The 21625-nt window shown below is 39.1% G+C and overlaps 8 protein-coding genes across 9 annotated transcripts in view; 4 read left to right on the plus strand and 4 right to left on the minus strand.

Moving 5' to 3' along the window:
• LOC111471345 overlaps positions 1-7441 on the minus strand; it is a 26847-nt gene extending 19406 nt beyond the window's left edge. The window contains exon 1 of the mRNA XM_023117062.1: positions 7426-7441. The gene's annotated coding sequence lies outside the window, so the exon portion shown is untranslated. The remainder of the gene's footprint in view (positions 1-7425) is intronic.
• LOC111471595 (mini zinc finger protein 3-like) lies at positions 71-533 on the plus strand. The gene has a single exon (XM_023117308.1). The coding sequence runs from the start codon at positions 142-144 to the stop codon at positions 424-426; it is 285 nt and encodes a 94-aa protein (XP_022973076.1). The 5' UTR covers positions 71-141; the 3' UTR covers positions 427-533.
• Positions 3714-5441, plus strand: LOC111471455 (protein EMBRYO DEFECTIVE 514-like). Its single transcript, XM_023117175.1, has 2 exons — positions 3714-4160; positions 4889-5441. Exons 1-2 carry the CDS (start codon positions 3768-3770, stop codon positions 5180-5182), a joined length of 687 nt encoding a protein of 228 aa, XP_022972943.1. The 5' UTR covers positions 3714-3767; the 3' UTR covers positions 5183-5441.
• On the plus strand, positions 5526-7986 carry LOC111471365 (protein RKD1). Of its 2 annotated transcripts, XR_002715185.1 has the most exons (5): positions 5526-6026; positions 6258-6678; positions 6758-6876; positions 6954-7622; positions 7736-7986. XR_002715185.1 is itself a non-coding variant. In XM_023117088.1 (4 exons), exons 2-4 carry the CDS (start codon positions 6443-6445, stop codon positions 7511-7513), a joined length of 915 nt encoding a protein of 304 aa, XP_022972856.1. In that variant the 5' UTR covers positions 5526-6026; positions 6258-6442; the 3' UTR covers positions 7514-7986. The 2 variants fall into 2 exon arrangements, 1 of the variants encoding a protein (XP_022972856.1); XM_023117088.1 differs by having other exon boundaries at positions 6954-7986.
• Positions 7853-10894, minus strand: LOC111471234 (malate dehydrogenase, chloroplastic). The gene is made up of 2 exons (XM_023116952.1): positions 10691-10894; positions 7853-9300 (listed from the first exon to the last, which is right to left on the minus strand). The coding sequence occupies exon 2, from the start codon at positions 9290-9292 to the stop codon at positions 8054-8056; it is 1239 nt and encodes a 412-aa protein (XP_022972720.1). The 5' UTR covers positions 9293-9300; positions 10691-10894; the 3' UTR covers positions 7853-8053.
• Positions 10895-11438: 544 nt separating this feature from the next.
• On the minus strand, positions 11439-13121 carry LOC111471190 (geranylgeranyl diphosphate reductase, chloroplastic-like). The gene is made up of 2 exons (XM_023116894.1): positions 12375-13121; positions 11439-12259 (listed from the first exon to the last, which is right to left on the minus strand). Exons 1-2 carry the CDS (start codon positions 13068-13070, stop codon positions 11558-11560), a joined length of 1398 nt encoding a protein of 465 aa, XP_022972662.1. The 5' UTR covers positions 13071-13121; the 3' UTR covers positions 11439-11557.
• Positions 13122-13841: 720 nt separating this feature from the next.
• Positions 13842-16171, plus strand: LOC111471198 (cyclic dof factor 3-like). The gene is made up of 2 exons (XM_023116906.1): positions 13842-13997; positions 14621-16171. The coding sequence occupies exons 1-2, from the start codon at positions 13857-13859 to the stop codon at positions 15863-15865; spliced, it is 1386 nt and encodes a 461-aa protein (XP_022972674.1). The 5' UTR covers positions 13842-13856; the 3' UTR covers positions 15866-16171.
• A 2040-nt stretch (positions 16172-18211) lies between these two features.
• The window catches only part of LOC111471489, a 4200-nt gene continuing 786 nt past the window's right edge, over positions 18212-21625 (minus strand). The window contains exons 2-4 of the mRNA XM_023117199.1: positions 20166-20204; positions 18591-18675; positions 18212-18503 (exon numbers count right to left, since the gene is read on the minus strand). Coding sequence (XP_022972967.1) covers positions 18421-18503; positions 18591-18675; positions 20166-20204 — 207 coding nt within the window. The 3' untranslated portion in view covers positions 18212-18420. The remainder of the gene's footprint in view (positions 18504-18590; positions 18676-20165; positions 20205-21625) is intronic.

Here is a 21625-nt window from a genome sequence, read left to right on the forward strand (position 1 = left end):
CTTCTGTGTGCCCACTTGGTTTCCTTAATAAATACCTCTCTTCGGGTTAGGGCTATATATATATATATATATATATCAGGAGCTTCATCTTGTCTCCTTTTCCTTTAAGTTGCGCCTAATTCGCCCAAGATTGGTGGGTTTATGATGAAGAAGAGGGTGGTGGTGCTGAAGAAAACTGAGGGGTCTGGCGTCCGGACCCGCTCCAGGGTGGGCTCTGTCGTGCACTATGTGGAGTGTCGGAAGAACCATGCTGCGAAGCTTGGTGGGTTTGCTGTGGACGGCTGCCGGGAGTTCATGGCCACCGGAGAGGATGGGACTGAGGAAGCTTTCATCTGTGCTGCTTGTGGCTGCCACAGGAGCTTCCACCGCAGGGAGGTTAATGCTGAAGTTGTTATTGAGTATCATCCTCCAAACCCCAATCATTGAACCCATCATCAAAATTCACACCTAAAACCAAAAGGGTCTCTTCTTATATATATATATATATATAAGATTTCTATATGTTGTGGTTTTGATCTGATCGGTAACAACACATGAATGATTGAGGAGGGGATATCAAAAAAAAACACAGTTTGTTTTTGTTTTTGTTTTTGTTTATGTTTTTGTTTTTGTTTATGATTTCCTCGTTATCAGATGCCTCAATTCAGTTCATCAGCAACCAACAATTATGAATCAATTTCTTATTTACAGAGCTTTCTAATCATGAACAAGAACCCTAGCTATGGGATTGAATTGTTTGGATTCCCATAATCTGATCATTTCTAATCGTTTGATGAACATGCATTTTCTGGGAATCCAAACAGTTCAATCCCAAATTAAAGCCTTTTTAAGTAAAATCCATAACAGAATTAATCAGATTATGAACTGATTTAATAATCTCAATGAATAAAATATTAGTTATTGAATTATGTGTGACAAATCAATGAATGATCCCAAATTTAATTTAATAAAAGAGAGTGTTAATATTTTATTAATTTTAGGGAATGAAATATAGCCGCCAAACCAATGAATGATTGAGTCTCATTGGACGGTGGCGATTGAACATCACATTCACCGCCTTCTGCGCCGCCAAAATCATTTACGAAACAACTCGTGCGTTATTCCATAATTGGGCTCCGCCTTCCGTTTCGGGCCGGCCCACACCACTAGCCCATTTTCTTTTCATGGAAAAATTAATGCCAAGGAAATTCATTATTTTATTAATTATTTTTTTTTTTTATAAATATTTAATTTCTTTAGCTTCATTGTATCTTCTCTTCTTTAAATTTATTTTACTCAATTTTTTGTTTGGCAACCCAAACTAATTAATTCTATAAATGTCAATTACCATAAAGAGAAAAGGAGGACCTTTAAATATAAGGGTGTTTTTGTAATTTCAGTATTATTTTAAAGTTTTTTCGTGTAGATTTTTTAGTTCTTTTAATAAAAGAACTCTTTTAAAGTGATTGACCATAATCCCTTTAGAATCATTTTTTTTTAAACTAATTTAATTATTTAAAAAATAATCTTTTTTTTTTTAATCATTTATAATCACTAACAAAATTAGTCTTAAAAACATTCTGAATATAGCTCATTAGTATACATTTTGAAGCTCACAAACTTCTTTGTTCGATGTCTGAATATTCTATTGACATAACTAAGTTAAGGATAAAGATATGACTTTGATACCATAGTAAGAACTACGACTCTCTATAATAGTATGATATTGTCCATTTTGAGTATAAACTCTCCATAAAAAGTCTCATACCAATTATCAACCCCTTAATTAGCGGGTATGTGACTAAATTTGAAGGAAAAAGTGGGAAAATAATAGCAACTACAATGCAAAAAATTGTATGAATAAAATCTTTGAAGAAAGGATGAAACTTTGCTCTCTACTACAACTTGGAAGGGCTGTTCTTTGTTGTAAAGAAAGAAATTGATGTGACTGAGATGGGAAAAGGCCTGTTCTATACAACAACTTTTCCAACTATTTCATTTAAGCAAACCAAAGAGAGAGAACTCTATGTATATATATATATGTAGATATATATATATATATAAATGGAAATTCAACCAAACCCTTTTGAAGAAAGCAATCAAAAGTAAGCAGAGAGGAGAGCGTGTTGGGAGCATTATGAGAAGATGAAATCAAAGCAAATCATGCTAGGATCTGTTGTGAATCGGGTCGGATCCTTTCTTGACTCCTCTTTTGTTGGACTGATTGGGGTCAAAATGCATGGCTGGTGAAGGAGCCAGGCTCATGTTCTTCATCTTCAATTTCTTCACAGAATCAGGGTTGTGGGTGTTGGTAATTGGCGATTTGAAGGCCACCCATTTGAGAGCAAGATCAATGGTGGTGAGCCCAGATGCTGTTTGGGGTTGAACACACAGAGACAACCCAGCCACAAGTAAGGCAAAGACCAAAGCTTTGGTGCTAAGCATGGCGTTGGTTTGGTTGTGGGCGTTGAAGGCAGTGATGGGGTTTGTGGTTTATAAGAATGGAAAAAAGGAAAGCAAGAAAAGAAGACATAGATTCATGCCAATCATAAGCCTGCCATGGAAGCAATAAAACAAAAGGGTGTTTTAGAAGACTCTGTCCAAGTTTGAACAAAAAGTTCCATTCTTGGGAACCCAACACTCTCTTTATCCTCTCCCGTAATTTTGCCATGCTGTTCTTCGGAGTGATCCTGAGTTTATAAGTACATAATACATCGATTGTTGAGAGGTAGTCTCACGGAGTGTTACTTTTTATGCTTTTAGTACCCAATTCCATTGAACTCAAAAGCTTTAGGAGGATTGTGAAGACCAGGACCGTCTTTTGATCATTGCATTATTGGGGTTTTGGTTTGGGTATTTCTTTTTTACTCAAAAGTGAGGTTGGTTTGAGACCGACAGGGTTTGGGATTGGGACTGGTCACGGTCTTCTTAACACTCTTGCCGCCCTTCTGCTTCCTGTCTGCACTCTCTTCCTTTCCAACTCTCCATTCCATTCCCATTTTTAAATCCCTTTCTAATCTTACCCTAACCCTAATTTCTTTCTCACTATTAACTTGCTTTACTTAATCAAATCAAATTAGTCTCCATCTCCGACCATGACCCTACACCATTATTAGAAATGTTTCGTTCTCCTTTCCAACTGATGTGTGACTTCACAATCCAACCCCTTGAAACCCCTAACAGGGCTAGGGACTAAGGTTACATTCTTTGTCTATGTCTCCATCCTCACCACAACCTTACACTCTTATAAGAAATGTTTCGTTATCTTTCTAACTGATGTGGGATCTCACAATTCACCCCTTGGAGGTACCTAAACAAGGCCAGTGACAAAGATTACATTCTTTGTCCATGTTCCCATCCTCACCACGACCTTATACCCTTATAAGAAATGCTTCGTTCTCCTCTCCAATCATTACGATCTCACAATTTACTTTCTTGCGGGCCTAACGTCTTGTCTGGCTCTGATACCATTTGTAATAGTAAAAACCCACCGATAGCATATATTGTCCGCTTTGTCACGTTACGTATCGCTGTCAACTTTACAATTTTTGAAATGGGTCTCCTTATAAGGATTTTTAGTATATATATATGGGTTTGATTTAATTTGGACATATTTGCAAATAAATAAGGAAACGCAACCGGTTTAGGTGGACCGATGTGTATAGAAATTAGACCGGAGGCTTTCAATTTAAAGATGAAGGGCGAATATAAGACCCTGTCTTCTTTAATCCGCTACTAGGGTTTTAGTTCTAAAGCCTGTCGGTTCCAACTAAAGAGTATACTTCGAAATGGCGGAAGAGACAATCCCTCAACTCGCAGAAAACGGTCCGGAGGTAACCAACTCCGCCGCCGAAGATATGGAACTTGAAAGCACAGAGCCGAAAGTATCAGGTGGTGATTCTGATGCAAACGAGGCCGCTCCAGTAACGAATGGTGATGCTAATTCCAAGCGTGAGAGGGAGGAAGAAGGCGCCGGTGACTATGTCGGAGAGGCGAAAAAGCCGAAGGTGGAGAAGTCGGTTGAAGAGGAAAGGCTTGAGAAGGTGGAAAGAGATGGGAAAGGCGAGGAAGAGCATGGTCCTGTGAGTTTAGGCCCGAAGAGCTTTGGATCATCGGTGGAGTTGTTCGAATACTTCTACAACTTTCTTCACTACTGGCCTGCCAACTTGAACGTGAACCAGGTATAATATTATGGTCTTCTTTTATCTGCTATCCTTCTCTGTTTTGTTAATGGAAAGGCTACGAATAGCATTGATAAAACTTTATTTTCTGCTAAATGCTGCTGATTTTGTTCATCATCGTCATTGCTTTAGCGTATAAAAGATCATGTAGCTAAAGAATAAAATAAAATTACTAAATGGGGTGGGGAACTGGGATCTCTGTACTCATGAAAGGGTGAATGGTTCATCAATTTTAGCAGAAGGGTGAATGCTCTACCAAAAATATTTTTTCGTCAATCAATTTGATATGAAGCTTTTACCATTTTTTATCTTTTGTGTCATGAATTACGGTCTTAATTATTGTAGTTGTTTTGATGGAGAATAAGCTTGTATTCATGGACAAGTTGGAATTTGAGACTTGTTCTTCAATATTCTCATGGAGATTGATGATGGTTGCCTCATAACTTGTAAAAGTTTGAGGTCTTTACTTCTCGGAGATTCGTAATGGGTACAAGAGATCTCTAAATTTCTTGCTTGGTGAATTACCTTATTAGGTATACTATGATTTGAGTTCATATGAAATGAAAACACTAAGGTCATTTGGATTCTTCTGTCAGATTGATTAGTGGTTGGCTTGATTTTATACAATTAACGTAGGCCAAATGGTTAAAAGTGACCTCCCTCATTCCATTAAGGCTCCACCATTCTTAGTCTTGAATGTCTTAAATGTGAAATTTGTTCTGTGGCAGTACGAGCTGATGGTGTTGCTGGATTTGATTAAGAAGGGGCATGTCGAACCGGACAAAAAGATCGGCTGTGGTGTTCGCGCTTGCCAAATTCGATACCATCCCATGTGGAAAAGCAAGTGCTTCTTCCTGATTCGGGAGGATGGGTCTGCTGATGACTTCAGCTTCAGGAAGTGTGTGGATCATATCCTTCCACTGCCTGAAAACTTGAAGACGATATCTGATGCAAACAGGGCATTGGGTGGTGGTAAGCACCGCGGTGGAGGAAGAGGAGGAGGGGGTAGGTGGAGAAACTGATGCTTTTCCCAAGCTTTCCAGTTTTCACCACATTGGAGTGGTGGAGTCAGTTTGTTTTCCTGCTAAGAATTTACGACCAAATCCCCCCAGCCCTCATGGCTCTTGTCCTCAAGGTCAGGGAAGAAGTTAGAGAAATGATTTGCTTACGCCCATAATTTCTATGTTTTACTTCGTTGAGAGAAATGATTCCTTGAATATTATCCAAGATTCTTAATTTTGTCAATTTTATAGAAGAAGATTCTAGAGTACTATTTCCTTCCGTCGAAATTGAAACCCTCCTTTCCCTTTCATACATACATACGATTAAGCTCGGTCGAAATTTATTTCATAAATTTTACCTTGGTTGGGAGTGTATATTTTAATTTATTTCATTAATAGATTGCTTAAGCTAGATTTAGAGTAAAATATCATGATCGAGTCGACAATTGGAGCGGAAAGAATCTGCATTAGAGATGATCGGAACATCAAAAAAAAGAAGTGAAGTTAGAAAGCAATATGATAGGTGGTAATTATCTTGTACGGTTTGGGGGATAATTGATATACCTGTATTAGTGGGGGTAGCATTCAATCGAACATACAGAAAATTGGAGGTAGCATTCTACTACAGATGTTAAATCATGGACTGGTTCCTTTAGCCCTTTTGCAATGTTTTGGGATTCTATAATTCAAACGGACTACCACAAGAAAGTCGCTCCTATCTATGACCACTTGTCATGAAAAATGTAAAATATCTACTTTCTTGTCTTGCCTCTCTGAAACGAGTATCTAAGTATCCTTTTTTTAAGGGGAGCTGGTCCGTGTGGCCAGCTAAAGAAGATGACAACGGAAAGGGAGCCTGAACGAGGTAACTTATGCTTTTTTTCATTATCACAAGGTCTATCCTATAGAGGTACTAAGATTGGATCAATTTCTAGGTTTTAGTGTAAATCTAATGGGTTACTTCTTCCGGGGTATAATTAATTATACAGAAATCAAATAAATGAAAGTATGATGATAATAATTGGAAACATACACTGTAATTAACCTGTAACCGATCCCTAAACATATGGTTGTCTTTAATCCTAATTAATTACAGGAATTTGAAGATGAGGAAGCGTTATCATCAGTAGTGAGTCCAACTCGGGGCTGTCGTGTGGGTTGGAACTCTAAGGATCAAAGCTTTTTAAGACGGCTTAAAGCTTTTGATGGGTAATCATTATCGTAAGTTTTTAGTGCCTTCGTTCCATTGGTTAGTTTCATCGAAGCAGTAAGCACACGCTCATGATTTCACTGTTCATTACTCAAAATCCAAAACTGATCTCTTTCTTGCATGATTTCGTTATCTGTTCATGCGCTCTGATACTGGTTTTACGCTTCATTGGCTGCGCACCTTCTCCAATGCCTTCTCCCTTAAATTCTTTCCCTTTTCTTCTTCCCCTTCAATTTTCCAACTCTTTTGGTGAAGAGGAAATGGACCCTTTTCCTTCGTCATGCCATCTTTCCCCTCTCCATTTCAGGTGAGTTTTATGAACTTTCATTGTTCATTTAGTCTTCGTTTCTCATTTCATTTAGAACCTACAATTCTGCATTGAATAGGAGCTGCAATTTTGGGTTTCAAGACAGCATTTTTGACGTTGTTCCATTGTTTGAGACATGCCCAAATGACTCCTTTTTGGTTCTAAAGGATATTGAACCCATTAACACCATTATATCAGGTATGAATTACATTACATTGCTCTTGATTATGATTATATATTTGTCACTGAAAGATAGAATCTTTTTGGCTCTGCAGAAGATGGTGGAGAAAATGAAAAGAATGGATTAGAGAGGAAAGAAGGGAGGGGCAAAAGGAAGTGGTGCGGAGAAACGAGCAGCAGCCCATCAAAAGGTTTGTCAAGAAAGACAATATCTGAGTACTTCTGGATGCCCATAAGTCAGGCCGCTAAGGAATTGAATGTGGGGCTCACTCTGTTGAAGAAGAGGTGTAGAGAATTGGGCATAAGGAGATGGCCTCATAGGAAGTTGATGAGCCTCCAAACGCTAATCAAGAATGTGAAGGAGCTTGAGAAAGAAGATGGAGTGAAGCTAAGGCATGTATTGGAGATATTAGAGAATGAGAAGAAGTTAATGGAAGAGAGACCGGATTTACAGTTAGAGGACAACACGAAGAGGCTTAGACAAGCCTGCTTCAAGGCCAACTACAAGAAAAAAAGGCTGTCCGGAACGAACAACTCCTCAGCCACCAGGGTTCTTCAGGATGATGAAGAAGAAGAAGAAGAAGATGAAGAAATGAAGTATCTGTTGGCGGATTGCTCATTTTCATTCACTGGTGGCAGCCTGTTGCTGTACTAAAACCAGCATCAACTTCAATTCAATTCAGGGTTTCATCTTTATATCTTTTGTGAGGATGATTAGAAATCACAAACCTCCATAAGAATGCCAAGCCCACTCTAACGACCTTGTAATCTCTCCTCCCATCTCATTTCATCTTTCCTCTCCTTTTCCACCCTCACTCTCTCTCATGTCTCTCTTGTGGTTAAGGTTGTCATCTCTTATGTCTCTCTTTTGGTTAAGGTTATTAAACCTGTGGACCACAGCACGGCCAAGTCTATCAACTCGGAGGTGCACTCAGATTGCAGGTATTGCATGAAGCTGAAATATCATTTGAAGTGCACAGTCGAAACAACCGTATGTTATTACAAAATTTTCAATTACTAGCACATTATTACATTCTTCTGATAATCTACGGCAGCAGTAAATGTCTGCAACAGAAGTTCTCCACCAGATGGGGTTAACATGAAAACATACAAACTACTAAACAAAAAGAAAAGCCGCAAACTGATGCTTAGGATTCATTGCAACTCTCCAACCACGTTATGAAAAAACAGGGTATTAAGCCGCCACAGCTTCCTTCTGAGCAAAACCAATGCCCTTCTCAATGCTCGCCTTCAGTTCTGTCTTTAGAGCTTCAAGAGCCTTCTGCTCGTACTCAGACAATCCCTGAAGCTCAGATTTTACAAAGCCTTCAATTCCTTGCCTCCCTAGCTTAACCCTCGATGCAAAGAAGGGAAGATCGGTTAGATCAGACTGCACGAAAGAGCACTCATATACATCGCCGTCTCCATCCAAAGCACGAAGAGATGATTCGACAAATCTTGCTGCAGCGTATGCCATTGAAAGGGTAGCCGATCCAGCTCCTGCCTTCGCTTCCACGACTTCAGTTCCCGCATTTTGAATTCTAACAGTTAGTTCCTGAATTTCTTCGTCTGTAAAGCTCGCTGAAGGTCTTGTCTTTGACAGCAAGGGAAGTATTGTTATACCCGCATGTCCACCAATGACTGGGACGTCAACGTCAATCAGCTTAAGGTTCTTTCTTTCAGCAACAAAAGTGTTTGCCCGGACAACATCCAATGTAGTCACTCCAAAAAGTTTCTTTGAATCATACACGCCCTTCTTCTTCAGAACTTCAGCTGCTATTGGCACAGTGGAGTTCACAGGGTTGCTGATGATATGAATGAAGGCATCAGGACAGTTATCAGCAACAGCCTCGACCAAACTCTTAACTATGCCAGCATTAATATTGAATAGGTCATCACGAGTCATACCGGGCTTTCTTGGAACCCCAGCAGGTATGACAACAACATCTACACCTTTCAAGGCATTGCCTAATTCAGAAGGTCCTGTGAAATCCTGAACTTTTGAGGGAGTGTTGCAGTGGCTAATGTCAGCAGCAACACCCTTGACATTAGCAATATCATAGAGGTTCAAGGTGGAAACTAATGGAGACATCTTGATGAGAAGCGACAAAGGTTGACCTATCCCTCCAGCAGCGCCAAGAACAGCAACCTTGTAAGACGCTTGAGGTTGAAGTTTTTTGTATACATTCTGGTTCGCATTTTGAGATGAGGTAGCGTGACGACGCCATAAAGCGGCACTGCTCTGTTTCCCTAGGAAAGATGACTCCGATTCACAACCAAGAGATGAAGCAGCCTTGAGGCCACAGAAGCTCTTAAAAGTCTCTTGTGAATTGATCCTTAAGCTAGCAGACTTTGACTGGGAAAATGAGTTGAGTTTAGTATTAAGTGATGCATTTGTTCCAATAGACAAAATAGTTGCGGAAGTTGCTGCCATATCTGACTCTGTTAAAGAAAGGGGGGAGGCAGAAAGCGTCAGTCATTTTCATGATCTGGTGTTCTCCAAGAATACAAAACAATAATTTCTAAACTCCCCAAGAGGACTCTAATGAATATATACCTCAACACTATAAAAAACAACCACCACTCCAACTTCCCGATGGTGGATATGAAAACTAACAAGTTTGTGCCATAAAGATCATCAAGAAAATCAGATGATTTCTTCAGAAAAATAGTACAAATATCACCGACAACCGTATAAAAAATAAAGAAAGTAAAAACCACAGCAACCTGATACATGTTATAGTTGACCATAAAAGGAAAGAAGGCAATAATGAAACATTTAAGTGAGAAAGAAAGACCAGCAAGAGATGTAATACAAAAACTAGCCAGCATTGTTGGTCTTTCCCTTCCAGGCTTCCACTCGAGGTTTTAAAACATGTCCGTTAGGGAGAGGCTTTCACACCCTTATAAGGAGTGTGTCGTTCCCCTTTACAACTGATGTGAGATCTCACAATCCACCCCCCTGGGGGCCTAGCGTCCTCGCTAGTACACCGCTCGGTGTCTGGCTTTGATACCATTTGTAACAACCCAAGTCCACGGCTAGCCAATATTATCCTTCAGGTATTAAATCGCGTCCGTTAGGGGAGGTTTCCACACCCTTACAAGGAGTGTTTCGTACCCCCTCCAACCAAGGTGGGATCTCACAATAGTTTCCAACCACAGCCAGATTTCCAGATGATTCAAAAAATAGGTATTAGTAAACATAATGGAAGTTTGTAACTTTACAAGTTTATGAACAAAGTAAAAATTAAAGGCCAGATTTATGAAGTTATATTAGCAAAATATACAAGAACTCTAGGAGCCATATACCACTCGAATGCAATTCATCAGTTTCTTTTAGCTATAAAACGCGACAAATTAAGAAAAGCGCCTTGATTGTCCATGCAAAGTTGTGGCCCATCAGTTTTTTTGTTCTCAAAAGAGAAAGCAACAACGAATATCACAAGAAAGATGGGAGTTCGTCAAAGGCACATCTTTTCAGATGCCCCCTTGTAAAAGAAAAACAACTCCACCCAATTCATGTGAAAATTTTCAGGGATTAAATCCCAAATCATTAGCTTCAATTCCTTATCGAAATCCCACTTCAAAATTAACTAAGATAGAGAAATGAGCTTACAGAAACAAATATATAACGCAAGAATTGAATTCAGTCAGATCCAGAACATCTGAAATGAACAGAAACAACCGATCTACGGAACCCACAACTTCAACAAAAAGATGGTGAAAGAAACAACCGAAACAAGCTAAATAAGGAATCAACATTCAACAAAGCACCGACTGTTCCATATTCCTAAGAAATCAAGAGGAAAAAAACTAAATAGAGAAATCGAACCTTGAAATCCAGAAAAAGAAAAGGCTCAAAATGGAAGAGGAAAATGGGCGCGACTGAAGATTTTATGAGGCTCAAAAGGGTTGGGACGTAGAATCCTCCGCCAGAGAGCCTTAGGACATAGCTATTCCTTTTGAACAGCGAAGGTATATATTGCCTCCCTTTGTCTTCGTGTATACCGAATACACCGCCGCAATGCGAATGTAGAATGTAGTGCCTTTTTCAAGCGTTTCTATCCCCACCAATATCAACCGTTACTTCTCTCATCCTTTCGACGGTCCCGATTGTCCATTCACTTCTTCATAAACCCCTCCTCTCCCTCAATAAACTAATATCATTTACTGCTAATTATATAGATAGCTTAGATTAGACCACTTTTTAGTGTTAATTACCCATTCACTCAATCAACTAATAGCTTAAATTAAACCACTTCTTTGTGTTAATTACCAATTTACTCGATAAACTAATATGCAAAACGGTCGTCCTTACCATGATACACGTATGTGTCATAGATCATCTACACAAGTCATGAGACATAGGGGTGGTGTAAAGCTGACACTATGGTGATTAGTTATGGAAAAAAACGAAACATTCTTTATTAGAGTGTAGAAATCTATCTTTAAAAACCTCGAGAGAAAGCCCATTTCACTTCCATCTAGTGTCCAATTAACTTAAATCCATAGCCGCTGGTCAGTTATGACCCATGTCCGATTAGAGAAAATGAAAATGAAATTATTCTACTTAATAATTAGATTTGCATAATCTTATAGAATTAAACAAGAATCAAAGGCAGATCTACATTAAACAACATTAAGCATCATCCCATCTACAAAAAAAAAAAAAAAAGAAGGTATGCTTGAATTCATGATCTTATAAACTAACTTTGTCCATCTCCCTCCTCAGAGCATTGGCTCTCACCAAGCTTCCAATTGTATTGACAGCCAATTTCAAGTCCTCCAATGGATTCCCAGGCACCACTTTCTTGTATAAGTAGCTGTCGAATGTCATCTTCTGCACATACTCATCCGCGCACATCTCCACAAAAGCTTCCCTCGCCGGATTCGACCTGTAAAACACCTTCTGCAACACGTCCAGAACCTTGTACGTCGGCCAGTAAGTTTTATCCCACTTCTCCAAGTACTTCCTCAGGTCCGATTCCTCCACCATTCTCTTCCCATTCTCCGACCCCTCCACGATGGCCTCCGCGCACATTCGCCCGCTCTTTGCTGCGAAGTATATGCCCTCGCCTGAGCATTTCGTCACATACCCAGCTGCATCGCCCACCAGTGCCACTCTCCCAGCCAACCGCCGTGGACGAGGGTGTTCTGGGATTGGATGTGCTTCAACTCGGATGATCTTGCCGCCTAAGATCTTGTCCTTCGCTCTGTTTCGTGTGGCTATTTGAAACTTCTTGATGTCGGCTTTGTGAGTCACTGTGCCGGTGCCGACCGCCACGTGGTCGCATTTCGGGAACACCCAACCGTAGAAATCCGGCGATACGTCGTCACCTACGTACATCTCTGCAAGATTCTCGTAGTACACCATTTTGTCATCCGGGATCTTGATTCTCTCCTGAAATGAAATTACAAACCCCCAATTCTCTAATTCAGCACAGTTCAATCTATTTTGCTCCTAGCCTCTCCATAATTTCTCCTACATTAAACCCTAAATCCAACAATCGATTTACCTGGAATGCGATGGCGTAGTCGTAATCGCCGGCGTCAATGGCCTTGGCGACGCGAGAATTGGCTCCGTCGGCACCGATCACGGCGTCCACCTCCAATGTCTTCTTCTCTCCGACACCACTTTTCTTCCCGTCGTAAGAAGTGTAATGAAGGACATACGGTGCATTTCGTTCCTTCGGGAGCTCCAATTTCATGACCAAGCCATTAATCACATTAGCCCCATTCTCAGCAGCTCGATTGCGAAGATACGCATCCAGAACCTCACGACGAACCATCCCAATGTACTCGTGAGGTTTTAGGGTTTGGCCGATGTCGACTGCAACGTTCGACGGAGAAATCATCTTCATCTTCGTGACACGGCGATCAATCAGGTCCAACGGGAGATCGAACTCGCCAACCATACACAGGGGAATCGCACCACCGCATGGCTTGCAGTTGTCAAGCTTCCTCTCAAACAGAAAAGTCTCCACGCCTCCCTTGGCGAGAGTCTCGGCGGCCGATCCTCCGGCAGGGCCACCGCCCACCACCGCGACTCTGAGGTTGCGTCCGTTGATTTTAGGGCTAGTTTTGGCAGCGGCGACATAAAACCGGCGCAGAGATTTGGGGTTCGGGTTGGTCTTAGTTTGGGTGACGAAATGGGGCTTCTCCGGCGTAGATTGGCGGAGGCCAATGAAGGATTTGAGGGCGACGGAGGCCATTTCGTCGAGCAGGGGAGTGGAGCTCGAAGTGAAGTGATGGCCGTGAGAGTTGTTGGATGATTTTTATATATTTAATGGATATGGTTTGAGATATGAGTGAGCGTTGGCCGTTGGATGTTGAGAATGGACGGTCGATATAAGAAAAGGATAATTGTACTGGATTTTCAGGATGCCCTTTTTCGTCTTTTCATTTTTTATTTTTTATTTTTAATTCTAATTACAATTGAGTGACTGGTACTGCCACGTCACCACTATTTCGGTTTCGTGTCTACTTCTTCCGCCTGAGGAAAGATGTCGTACATGCAGCTCAGCCAATTAATTTATCACACGCTGCCGTACTTATTATTAATATAATCTAATTAAGTACACATATTAATTAGTCTTATGCTATATTAAATTATTAGATTAAATAAAGACAAAAAAAAAAAAAAGGTCTTAATTTGGTTTTGCTATTTAACTACTCTTACGTGGACCAATAGCGTAAGCTTTTAGATTGAAAAGTATTCTTGGTGGGGACAGGGAGATAAGAATTCTCGCACGTGTCGAATTCTGCGGACGTGGAGGATGATTAGACATATTAGTTTAACAAGTTGGAGAATATAAGAATGAGAAGGACATGTGGCTGGTAATGAAACTAAGGGGATGACGTGGCATCCACCTATTGCTTAAACGGATCAAAAACGCGGACCAAGTTGCCCAATGCCAGCAGAGACTCCCAATATCCAATTCCTCTTTATTTATTTATATTTTTTTCTTTTCACTTTCATCTTCTTTTGGTCTTCAAAAATGATGGAAATTAAGGACTCTGCCATTAGAATTTTCGGCAAGAAGATTCCGCTTCCGGCCGACTCTGAAGCTCCGTTGATGGAAAGCGATGATTCGGATTCAAGCTCCGAGAAAGAAAATCGAGACGGAGCAGTAGAAAAGGTACAGTTCAGTCGATCCTGGTTTTGTGTACTCTGTTTTACTGATTCCTGAATTCGACCTGTTTGTTTTTATGGAATTTGGTATCACTCCAACTGAGTTGGTTCTTCCGGAACTACGGTACTCTGCGAGGAACATGGCGGTTGGTGTCTTGACCGTTTAGATGTTCTTCAGATTTTGTTGTTTTCGGTTTTTGATGCTTCGAGCTAGGGAAAGTTTCCGCAATCTTTTGAGATTCAAAGAAAAAACACTGAATCAATCTACATAAATCGATGATTTGTTATTCGTACAAGAAAATTGTCCTACCAAGGTCTCAATCAACTGCGAGTTCTGCGGTAATCAAGCTAGAGTTCTTATTATTCGACCAATGAACTTCAAATTCCATTCATCTTGATTATCATTTTCTTTTGAATATCCTATTCCGTGCAACTAGTTCCAATTTTCAGGATGCAGTTGTAGGCAACTTCGGAAACAAGTGGGAATTAAATATCATTACTCTTCCTTCTTCTAGGTTATTATACTGCCAACTAGTTTCCTTAATCTGCTTTTGATTTCTGATATGTAGATTCAAATTTATTTGGTATCTATAACTGATAAAGCGTATTAAGAACTGTTCCAATTTTCAGGATGCAGTTGTAGGAAAAGCCACCGAGAGTTCAGCTGCAAAAGAGGAAACTCTTCATGATTCAGAGGATTATGCATGTGTAAAAACAGCAAATGAGGCGCACATGAATCCTGAAGTGTTATCAACAGATGAAAATGATAAGCTCGCAACAAGGAAAACTGAGAAAGAACAGAATGATGCCCCCAACTCGAAAGAGAAACTGAAGAAACCAGATAAGATACTTCCATGTCCCCGCTGCAATAGCATGGAAACCAAGTTTTGTTATTATAATAATTATAATGTCAATCAACCACGCCATTTTTGCAAAGCCTGTCAAAGATATTGGACTGAAGGCGGTACCATCAGGAATGTCCCTGTTGGAGCTGGCCGCCGAAAAAACAAGAACTCAGCCTCACACTACCGACACATTACAATCTCAGAGGCTCTCCGAGCTGCACAAATTGATGTTCCTATTGAGGTCAACCACCTAGCATCAAAAGGCAATGGACGAGTCCTCAATTTCAGTGTAAGCCCACCTGTATGTGAATCTATGGTCAATGTATCACATCCTGCAGAAAGAAAGGTCTTGAATGGAACAAGGAATGAATTTGAGGGAGCCAAAGGACCTTGTGAGGGTGGGGAAACTGGTGATGATTGTTCTAGTGCATCTTCAGTAACAATGTCAAGCTCAATGAAGAATGGAGCCAGGAGGTTCCCTCAAGAACCACATATGCAGAACATCAATGGTTTTCCTTCTCAAATCCCATGTCTTCCTGGTGTTCCTTGGCCTTGTTCATGGACTGCACCAATACCTCCACCAGCCTTGTGCCCTCCTGGAGTTCCTTTATCATTCTACCCTGCAACATATTGGAGTTGCAGTGCTTCAGGTTCTTGGAATATTCCTTGGTTCACTCCACAACCCTGTCCTCCAATCCCTGGTCCAAATTCTCCGACGCTAGGCAAGCATTCGAGAGATGGCGATGAACTCCAGGCTGATAATTCTGAGATGAAAGATCCTCCAAAACAGAAAAATGGATCTGTTTTGGTTCCCAAAACTTTAAGGATTGATGATCCAAACGAAGCTGCTAAGAGTTCAATATGGGAGACACTTGGTATTAAGAATGATTCAATCAAAGCTGTTGATCTGTCTAATGTTTTCCAATCAAAGGGCGACCTAAAGAGTAACGTTTCTGAAGTGTTGTCTCCAGTTTTGCAAGCCAACCCTGCAGCCTTGTCAAGATCTCTTACTTTCCACGAGCGGTCGTGAATGGTATTTTTGATTTTCCAGGTTCATTGTAAAAGAAATCTTTAAGTTAAGAAGCTTAAGCATGAAGTGGATACAAGCATCAATCTCAAGCTTCTTCTGCTCAAGAAGCAATCCAGTTTTTCAAGAATCCCGGAATTGTTCTCTCTATAGAAAGAGTAGCTGCCATTATCAAGCCATCCTTTTGTACATAACTTTACATATGTGAATAACCGATGTAGAGTGGCAGCTAAAGATTCTCAGATGTATAAAAATGCAGCCAAAAGTTTGCTTCAGTTTTGATACTATTGGCAGTCCCTTCCATCCGAACCCAAACTTCAAATCCTTGTTTTGATAATTCACCTGGAAATATTTTGAAGAACACAGAGAGGGAAGTGCATAGCCAAAGGGCTGATAACTGTCATCGTCAAAAAGGTGAAAATGCATTTCAATATCTCTAGAATGATGCCAACAGCCAGAGCAACATGTGATATTCCATACAGCTAAGCTTTGAAAAAGTAGAGTGTCAGTTTGGTGAGCACCAAAAAGGCTGAGCAATACAAGTCACAAATCCTAGAGGGATGCCTAGATCTTCCAACACTCATTAGTTCACATCAACTAAAGATAACAAAGCAAAAGTTAAGTCCCTTTCCTCCTCAATCCCAACAAAACTCCAGGGTAATTGCTTTAAAAGACTGTCATGGAAACACTTTTCTTTTCCACTCTTTTCCCTTTCTTATGGTAAAAGAAACAAAGTTGGATGAAAGGTTTCTGGCCCTAGAACTGTACCGGGGAAAAAGTAGTCTATAACCCTTTGGGGTTCTCTTTTTCCATATATTTTCCCTTGCCTCTCTCTTTTGTGGAATATGTTAATTCTATATACTGTGTGGTAATTAGTAAATATAAACATAGAAACATGAAGTGTGAGATTCCACATTAGTCGGAGAGTGTAACGAAGCATTCCCGGTAAGGACATGAAAACCTTTCCCTAGCAGACACATTTTAAATCTGGGAGACTGGTAGCGATATGCAACGGACCAAAGCAGACAATATCTGCTGGTGGTGGGTTTGGGCTGTTACCAATAGTATCAGAGTCGGACATCGGGTGGTGCACCGACGAGGACGTTGGCCTCCTAGAGAGGTGGATTGTGAGAATCTTACATTGATTAGGGAGTAGAACGAAGCATTTCTTATAAGGGTATGGAAACCTCTCCCTAGCAGACGTCTTTTAAAACTATGAGGTTAACAATGATACGTAACAAGCCAAAGCGGACAACATTTACCAGCAGTGAATTTGGACTAATACATCAAGTTTCCAATTCAAAGAGAGAAAAAAAAAGATATTTGACTAGTTGAATGTACATCAAAACTTGTATTTTCACCGGAACAAAAGTATCAACGTCATGGCGATCGTGGGATCGTCACTAATCCATTAGCAAAGAAATACATAGATATTTTGTTAGGTAGGATGAAATCTAGACCCCATATTATGCAGAAAATCTGGTGCTGTTGGAGCTAGAAGCCAAGGCCACAAATCACTCTTGGCATTTCTCTATTTCCTTTTGCTGTTTTCTTCCCCTTGTGAAAACCACCGTCCATTGCTTCACATCCATATGCTCATCCTTTGGTTTAGTTCTGTGGAAAGCTACAGAATTTATTACACTGAAACTCTCAGGCAACCAAATAAACAGAGAGTTCAAATGCCTTCTGTTCTGCTGATGTTCAGTTAAACAATTTGAAATCTGTGTCTGGATCACTGAAGTTCCACCCAAAGAGAATGGGTTATCAACTTTACACTGTGATTTGCATTATATTCTTACTCTGATTAGTGCTATTTCCACTAACATCAAGTGCTTGCTTTGAAATATCTGAAAAAAGCAAACCCCTCGTTTAAGTAATCTGATTACTTTTATCTCAAATTATTGGTTTTTCTGCCAAAGTTGACTTTGTTCTGAAGAAGTTGAATAGAGTCAACTTCCCACTATAATACCTCTTTTGTTTATACTTTCTATGCCATATTCTTCCTAATAAAAAACAAAAAATAATATAAACTTTAGAGACCAAAATAGAATTTATCCAATTAGAAATCTCAATAAAAATAAGATAAAAAAAATAATAATAAAAAAAGAAAGATGGAAATGATTCCAAAAGGTCAAAGTTACTTAATGAGCTGGTTTCTTACTGTTCCTATCGTTTTGATTGAACCACAAGAAGAAGGGTGGGTATGGGGTGTGAAGCATCACTTCCCCATTACGCAAAGAATGAGAAGAAAGGAACACCCAATGTATTTCCTGCCTCACAGTGGGATTGCTACGAATTTTAACTTTACAAATGCATTCACAGCTTGCACATACTCTCAATCATAGGATCTACACAAATCAAACATGTTACTATGAAATCAATGAGCTCGTTTGCATACGCAATTCGTTCATACCCGATACGCATAAAGGAATGAAATAAGAACATAACAAAAATTCCCTACTTTTTTCATTTCAATCTTTTGTTATTAAGTTTCCATGTATCAGACTGGAATCAATTCTACTAAAGATAATAATATAATAATATAATAACTCGATGAGTCACTGAATTCTGCACCCTCCTGAGTCTTGTCCACGATGTACATTGCCATAGGCAGACAGTTCAAGAAGGTCCATGTCTCGACCTGTAAGTGATTTAAACCAATTGGCCATATGATATCATTACCAAGGTGTAAATCATAATCTATTGCAGTTAAATAAAACTAGTGTACCTGAAACCCGGCAGTAAGAGCTTTTCTGAATTAGTTCTGCTCTTGAAAGTTCAGTACGGTTTCCCTTGGATCGATTAACAGTTGCCTAAATTGTAGATGATACAGTCATCAAACGAAAATAAGAATTCTTTCTTGGAAGTAATGTTTTTTTTTTCTAAAAACCACTCACTCTTAGCCTAATAAGCACGGATACAGATACATATATGACAGATACGGTGACACATCATTTTTTAAAAACTAGAACAAGGACACATCCTCTAGGACACGTTTATTAAAATATATATCAGTTTTATACAAGAAGGAAATCCAAAGTCAATAAATTATGCATTTATATGCTTAAAAAAGTTTGATGTATTTTACTCTCAAAATTTATATTTTTGTACTATACTGTCATGTGTCTATTTAGGATACTTAAAAGTGTTCGATATGTATCTAAAAAAATGTTAGACCTATGCTGACTTTGTACAACTAAAGTCTAATATATATCTATTGTGCTAACACGTGTTTAGTACGTGTCTAAGTGTCCAACATGTGTCGAACACAAACATGCTAGCAAAACCAAAGTATATGTGGTTGTTGTGGTTCTTGACCTCTAGCATTAGCAATGATATTTCAGGAAGGTATTTAAACATTTTAATGATTGTGTGGTATAAATGTATTTAAAGAAATCTTTCTTAGAACACTCATTATAAGAAATTTAATTAAAATCTTTGGTTACATTTTCTTAAAAGTGATTATAATCAAGTTTGTTTTCTTGCACTATATCTAGAAGTGGTTCTACAAATGTCAAAAAACAATGAAGTAATTCCCGATCAATTACTTATAATCACTTTTCGATAATCAAATTCAAACACTTTACAGTAATTTTTAAATATATATTACACTTTTTTGCCCTCTAAAACTACTTAGAAAGTTAATCTAAATGCACAGTAAGTGTATTAGCCAGAATGCTATGTGATCGTGCTTCCGTCCCAGATCAGTAACCCCCGACTTTACAAGAATGTAAATCGAGTCCTTAGAAATAAACAACATCAAGTGAAAAAAAAAAGGGTGTTCTCTAACACATGATAGATAGAATATCTGAATAGAGAATTTAAGTTATAACCTAGCAAGTAAGTTACTATAGTAAACTCTTTAATCTAAAGACAGATACCAGGTTAAAGAACAATCAAGGATGATCAGCCAACTGAGAGAACAATTTTTATCCTACGGTACTTCAAAGAAAGTGTGTGAGAGAGGGAGGCAACATAATAATCGAAGTCATAAGCACAGTCAACTAAGCATTAAGAACTTCTTTGTATCAGCACCTCACACATTATTAAGCATCATAACAACCAGTAGCTACCAAAGAAACTCCGAGAACATGACCACGTATGTTAATTATTTCTTCATTCCTTAAATATGCACAATAACATTTTTGTCCTCTTTAATATAATACTCTCTTAGTCCAGTTAGTTTGAAGGAATAATGCCTAAACTAATCAAATTCAAGTATATAATGCTTAAACTAAGCGAGGTTGAGTATGGTATTAAATGAAGTTTGGATGGCATAAGGGAAAGTCATTAGGACTATTACCTGCAAAACCTGACAATTTTCCAGTGTGCTTTTTCCTCCCTGCAATTTGAAATATTCAAACTCAATCTCTCAAGAGTAACGCAAAACAGTAACAGAATTTAGAAAGAAACATACATGCCAAAATTGACTTCTTAACAAGTAGCCTCTCTGATACTCAACTTTTCAAAAGAAAAAAGGGGAAAAAAGGAAAGGAAAAAGAAAGTGATACTCGAGGGATGAATGATGGAATAGTCATCTTAGTCATATACTCAGTTTGGGCTTGGATGAGGAGACCCCAAACCCCCTTTAAAATTTGTAAGCCACAAAGAAATTCATGCTTGCTTAATTGACAGGACCATTCTTCTCTTAAACATTTAGTTGCAAATTCTAAGCTTCCATTCGTATAAGCTTAGACCAATTAGTATGTCATTTTCCTATGTTATAGCTCGGTAAAGTGCAAGAAAACTTAGGAAGAAATAAGCATGAAAGCAATATTTGGGCATAAATCTCCCGGGTCCGATAGAAGAGAAGATTATAGCAGAATTCCACAACCATTTAATAACATCAAAAGTTCAATACTGTAATTCTACGCAATTGAGTAAATACATCATGTACATGTGATAATCTAAATAGAAATGGAAATGAAATATTTTCAGTTCGCAATACATTAAAACGACAGCCAAATCCATAATGTAGAACGAAGAACCCACCAACAAGTCAAATAAACAAAACTGAGAGCACACTCGAGTAGAATTGAAAGTAATATATGACCTGTTAGGAATCACGAACCTCCATAATGATATTGTCCACTTTAAGCATTAGCTCTCATGGCTTTACTTTTGGTCTTCCCAAAAAGCCTCATACCAATGGAGATGTATTCCTTATTTATAACCCATGATCATCCCCTTAATTAGCCCATGTGGGACTCTCACCCAGCAATCCTCAACACGGAAAAAGTACACCATAGAGCCTCCATTGAGGCCTATGTAGCCCTCGAACAATCTCCACTTAAACGAGGCTCGACTCCTTTTTCTGGAGCTCTCGAATAAAGTACACCCTTTGTTCGACACTTGAGTCACATTTGACTATACCTTCAAGGCTCATTTCTTTATTCGACATTTGAGGATTCTATTGACATTGCTAAGTTAAGGGCGTGATTCTAATACCAGGTTAGGAATCACATATATTCACAATAATATTATATTGTCCACTTTGAGGATCAGCTCTCGTAGCTTTGTTTTAGACTTCCCAAAAGGCCTCATACCAATATAGATGTATTTCTTATCTATAGACCCACGATCATCCCTGATGACCCATGTGGGACTCCCTCCCAACAATGACCATCAGACAGCCTACATTATGATAGCAAACACAAAGCACTTCACAACAACCCAGTCCCATACTCAACAAAATACAAGAAACGCCAAAAAAAAAAAAAAAAAAAAAAAAAAAAAAAAAAAAAAAAAAAAAAAAAAAAAAAA

This window comes from Cucurbita maxima, unplaced genomic scaffold (genome assembly GCF_002738345.1).
Source record: "Cucurbita maxima cultivar Rimu unplaced genomic scaffold, Cmax_1.0 Cma_Scf00002, whole genome shotgun sequence".
NCBI classification, from domain to species: Eukaryota; Viridiplantae; Streptophyta; class Magnoliopsida; order Cucurbitales; family Cucurbitaceae; genus Cucurbita; species Cucurbita maxima.

Bases quoted from the DNA above. Each gene is read 5' to 3' on its own strand.
- LOC111471365 (XM_023117088.1), top strand. From the start codon at position 6,443: ATGATTTCACTGTTCATTACTCAAAATCCAAAACTGATCTCTTTCTTG. The intron at 6,679-6,757 runs GTGAGTTTTATG...TGCATTGAATAG, and splicing joins CTTTCCCCTCTCCATTTCAG to GAGCTGCAATTTTGGGTTTC. The intron at 6,877-6,953 runs GTATGAATTACA...TTGGCTCTGCAG, and splicing joins CATTAACACCATTATATCAG to AAGATGGTGGAGAAAATGAA.
- LOC111471455 (XM_023117175.1), top strand. From the start codon at position 3,768: ATGGCGGAAGAGACAATCCCTCAACTCGCAGAAAACGGTCCGGAGGTA. The intron at 4,161-4,888 runs GTATAATATTAT...GTTCTGTGGCAG, and splicing joins CCAACTTGAACGTGAACCAG to TACGAGCTGATGGTGTTGCT.
- LOC111471595 (XM_023117308.1), top strand. From the start codon at position 142: ATGATGAAGAAGAGGGTGGTGGTGCTGAAGAAAACTGAGGGGTCTGGC.
- LOC111471198 (XM_023116906.1), top strand. From the start codon at position 13,857: ATGATGGAAATTAAGGACTCTGCCATTAGAATTTTCGGCAAGAAGATT. The intron at 13,998-14,620 runs GTACAGTTCAGT...TCCAATTTTCAG, and splicing joins GAGACGGAGCAGTAGAAAAG to GATGCAGTTGTAGGAAAAGC.
- LOC111471234 (XM_023116952.1), bottom strand. From the start codon at position 9,292: ATGGCAGCAACTTCCGCAACTATTTTGTCTATTGGAACAAATGCATCA.
- LOC111471190 (XM_023116894.1), bottom strand. From the start codon at position 13,070: ATGGCCTCCGTCGCCCTCAAATCCTTCATTGGCCTCCGCCAATCTACG. The intron at 12,260-12,374 runs GTAAATCGATTG...ATTTCATTTCAG, and splicing joins ACTACGCCATCGCATTCCAG to GAGAGAATCAAGATCCCGGA.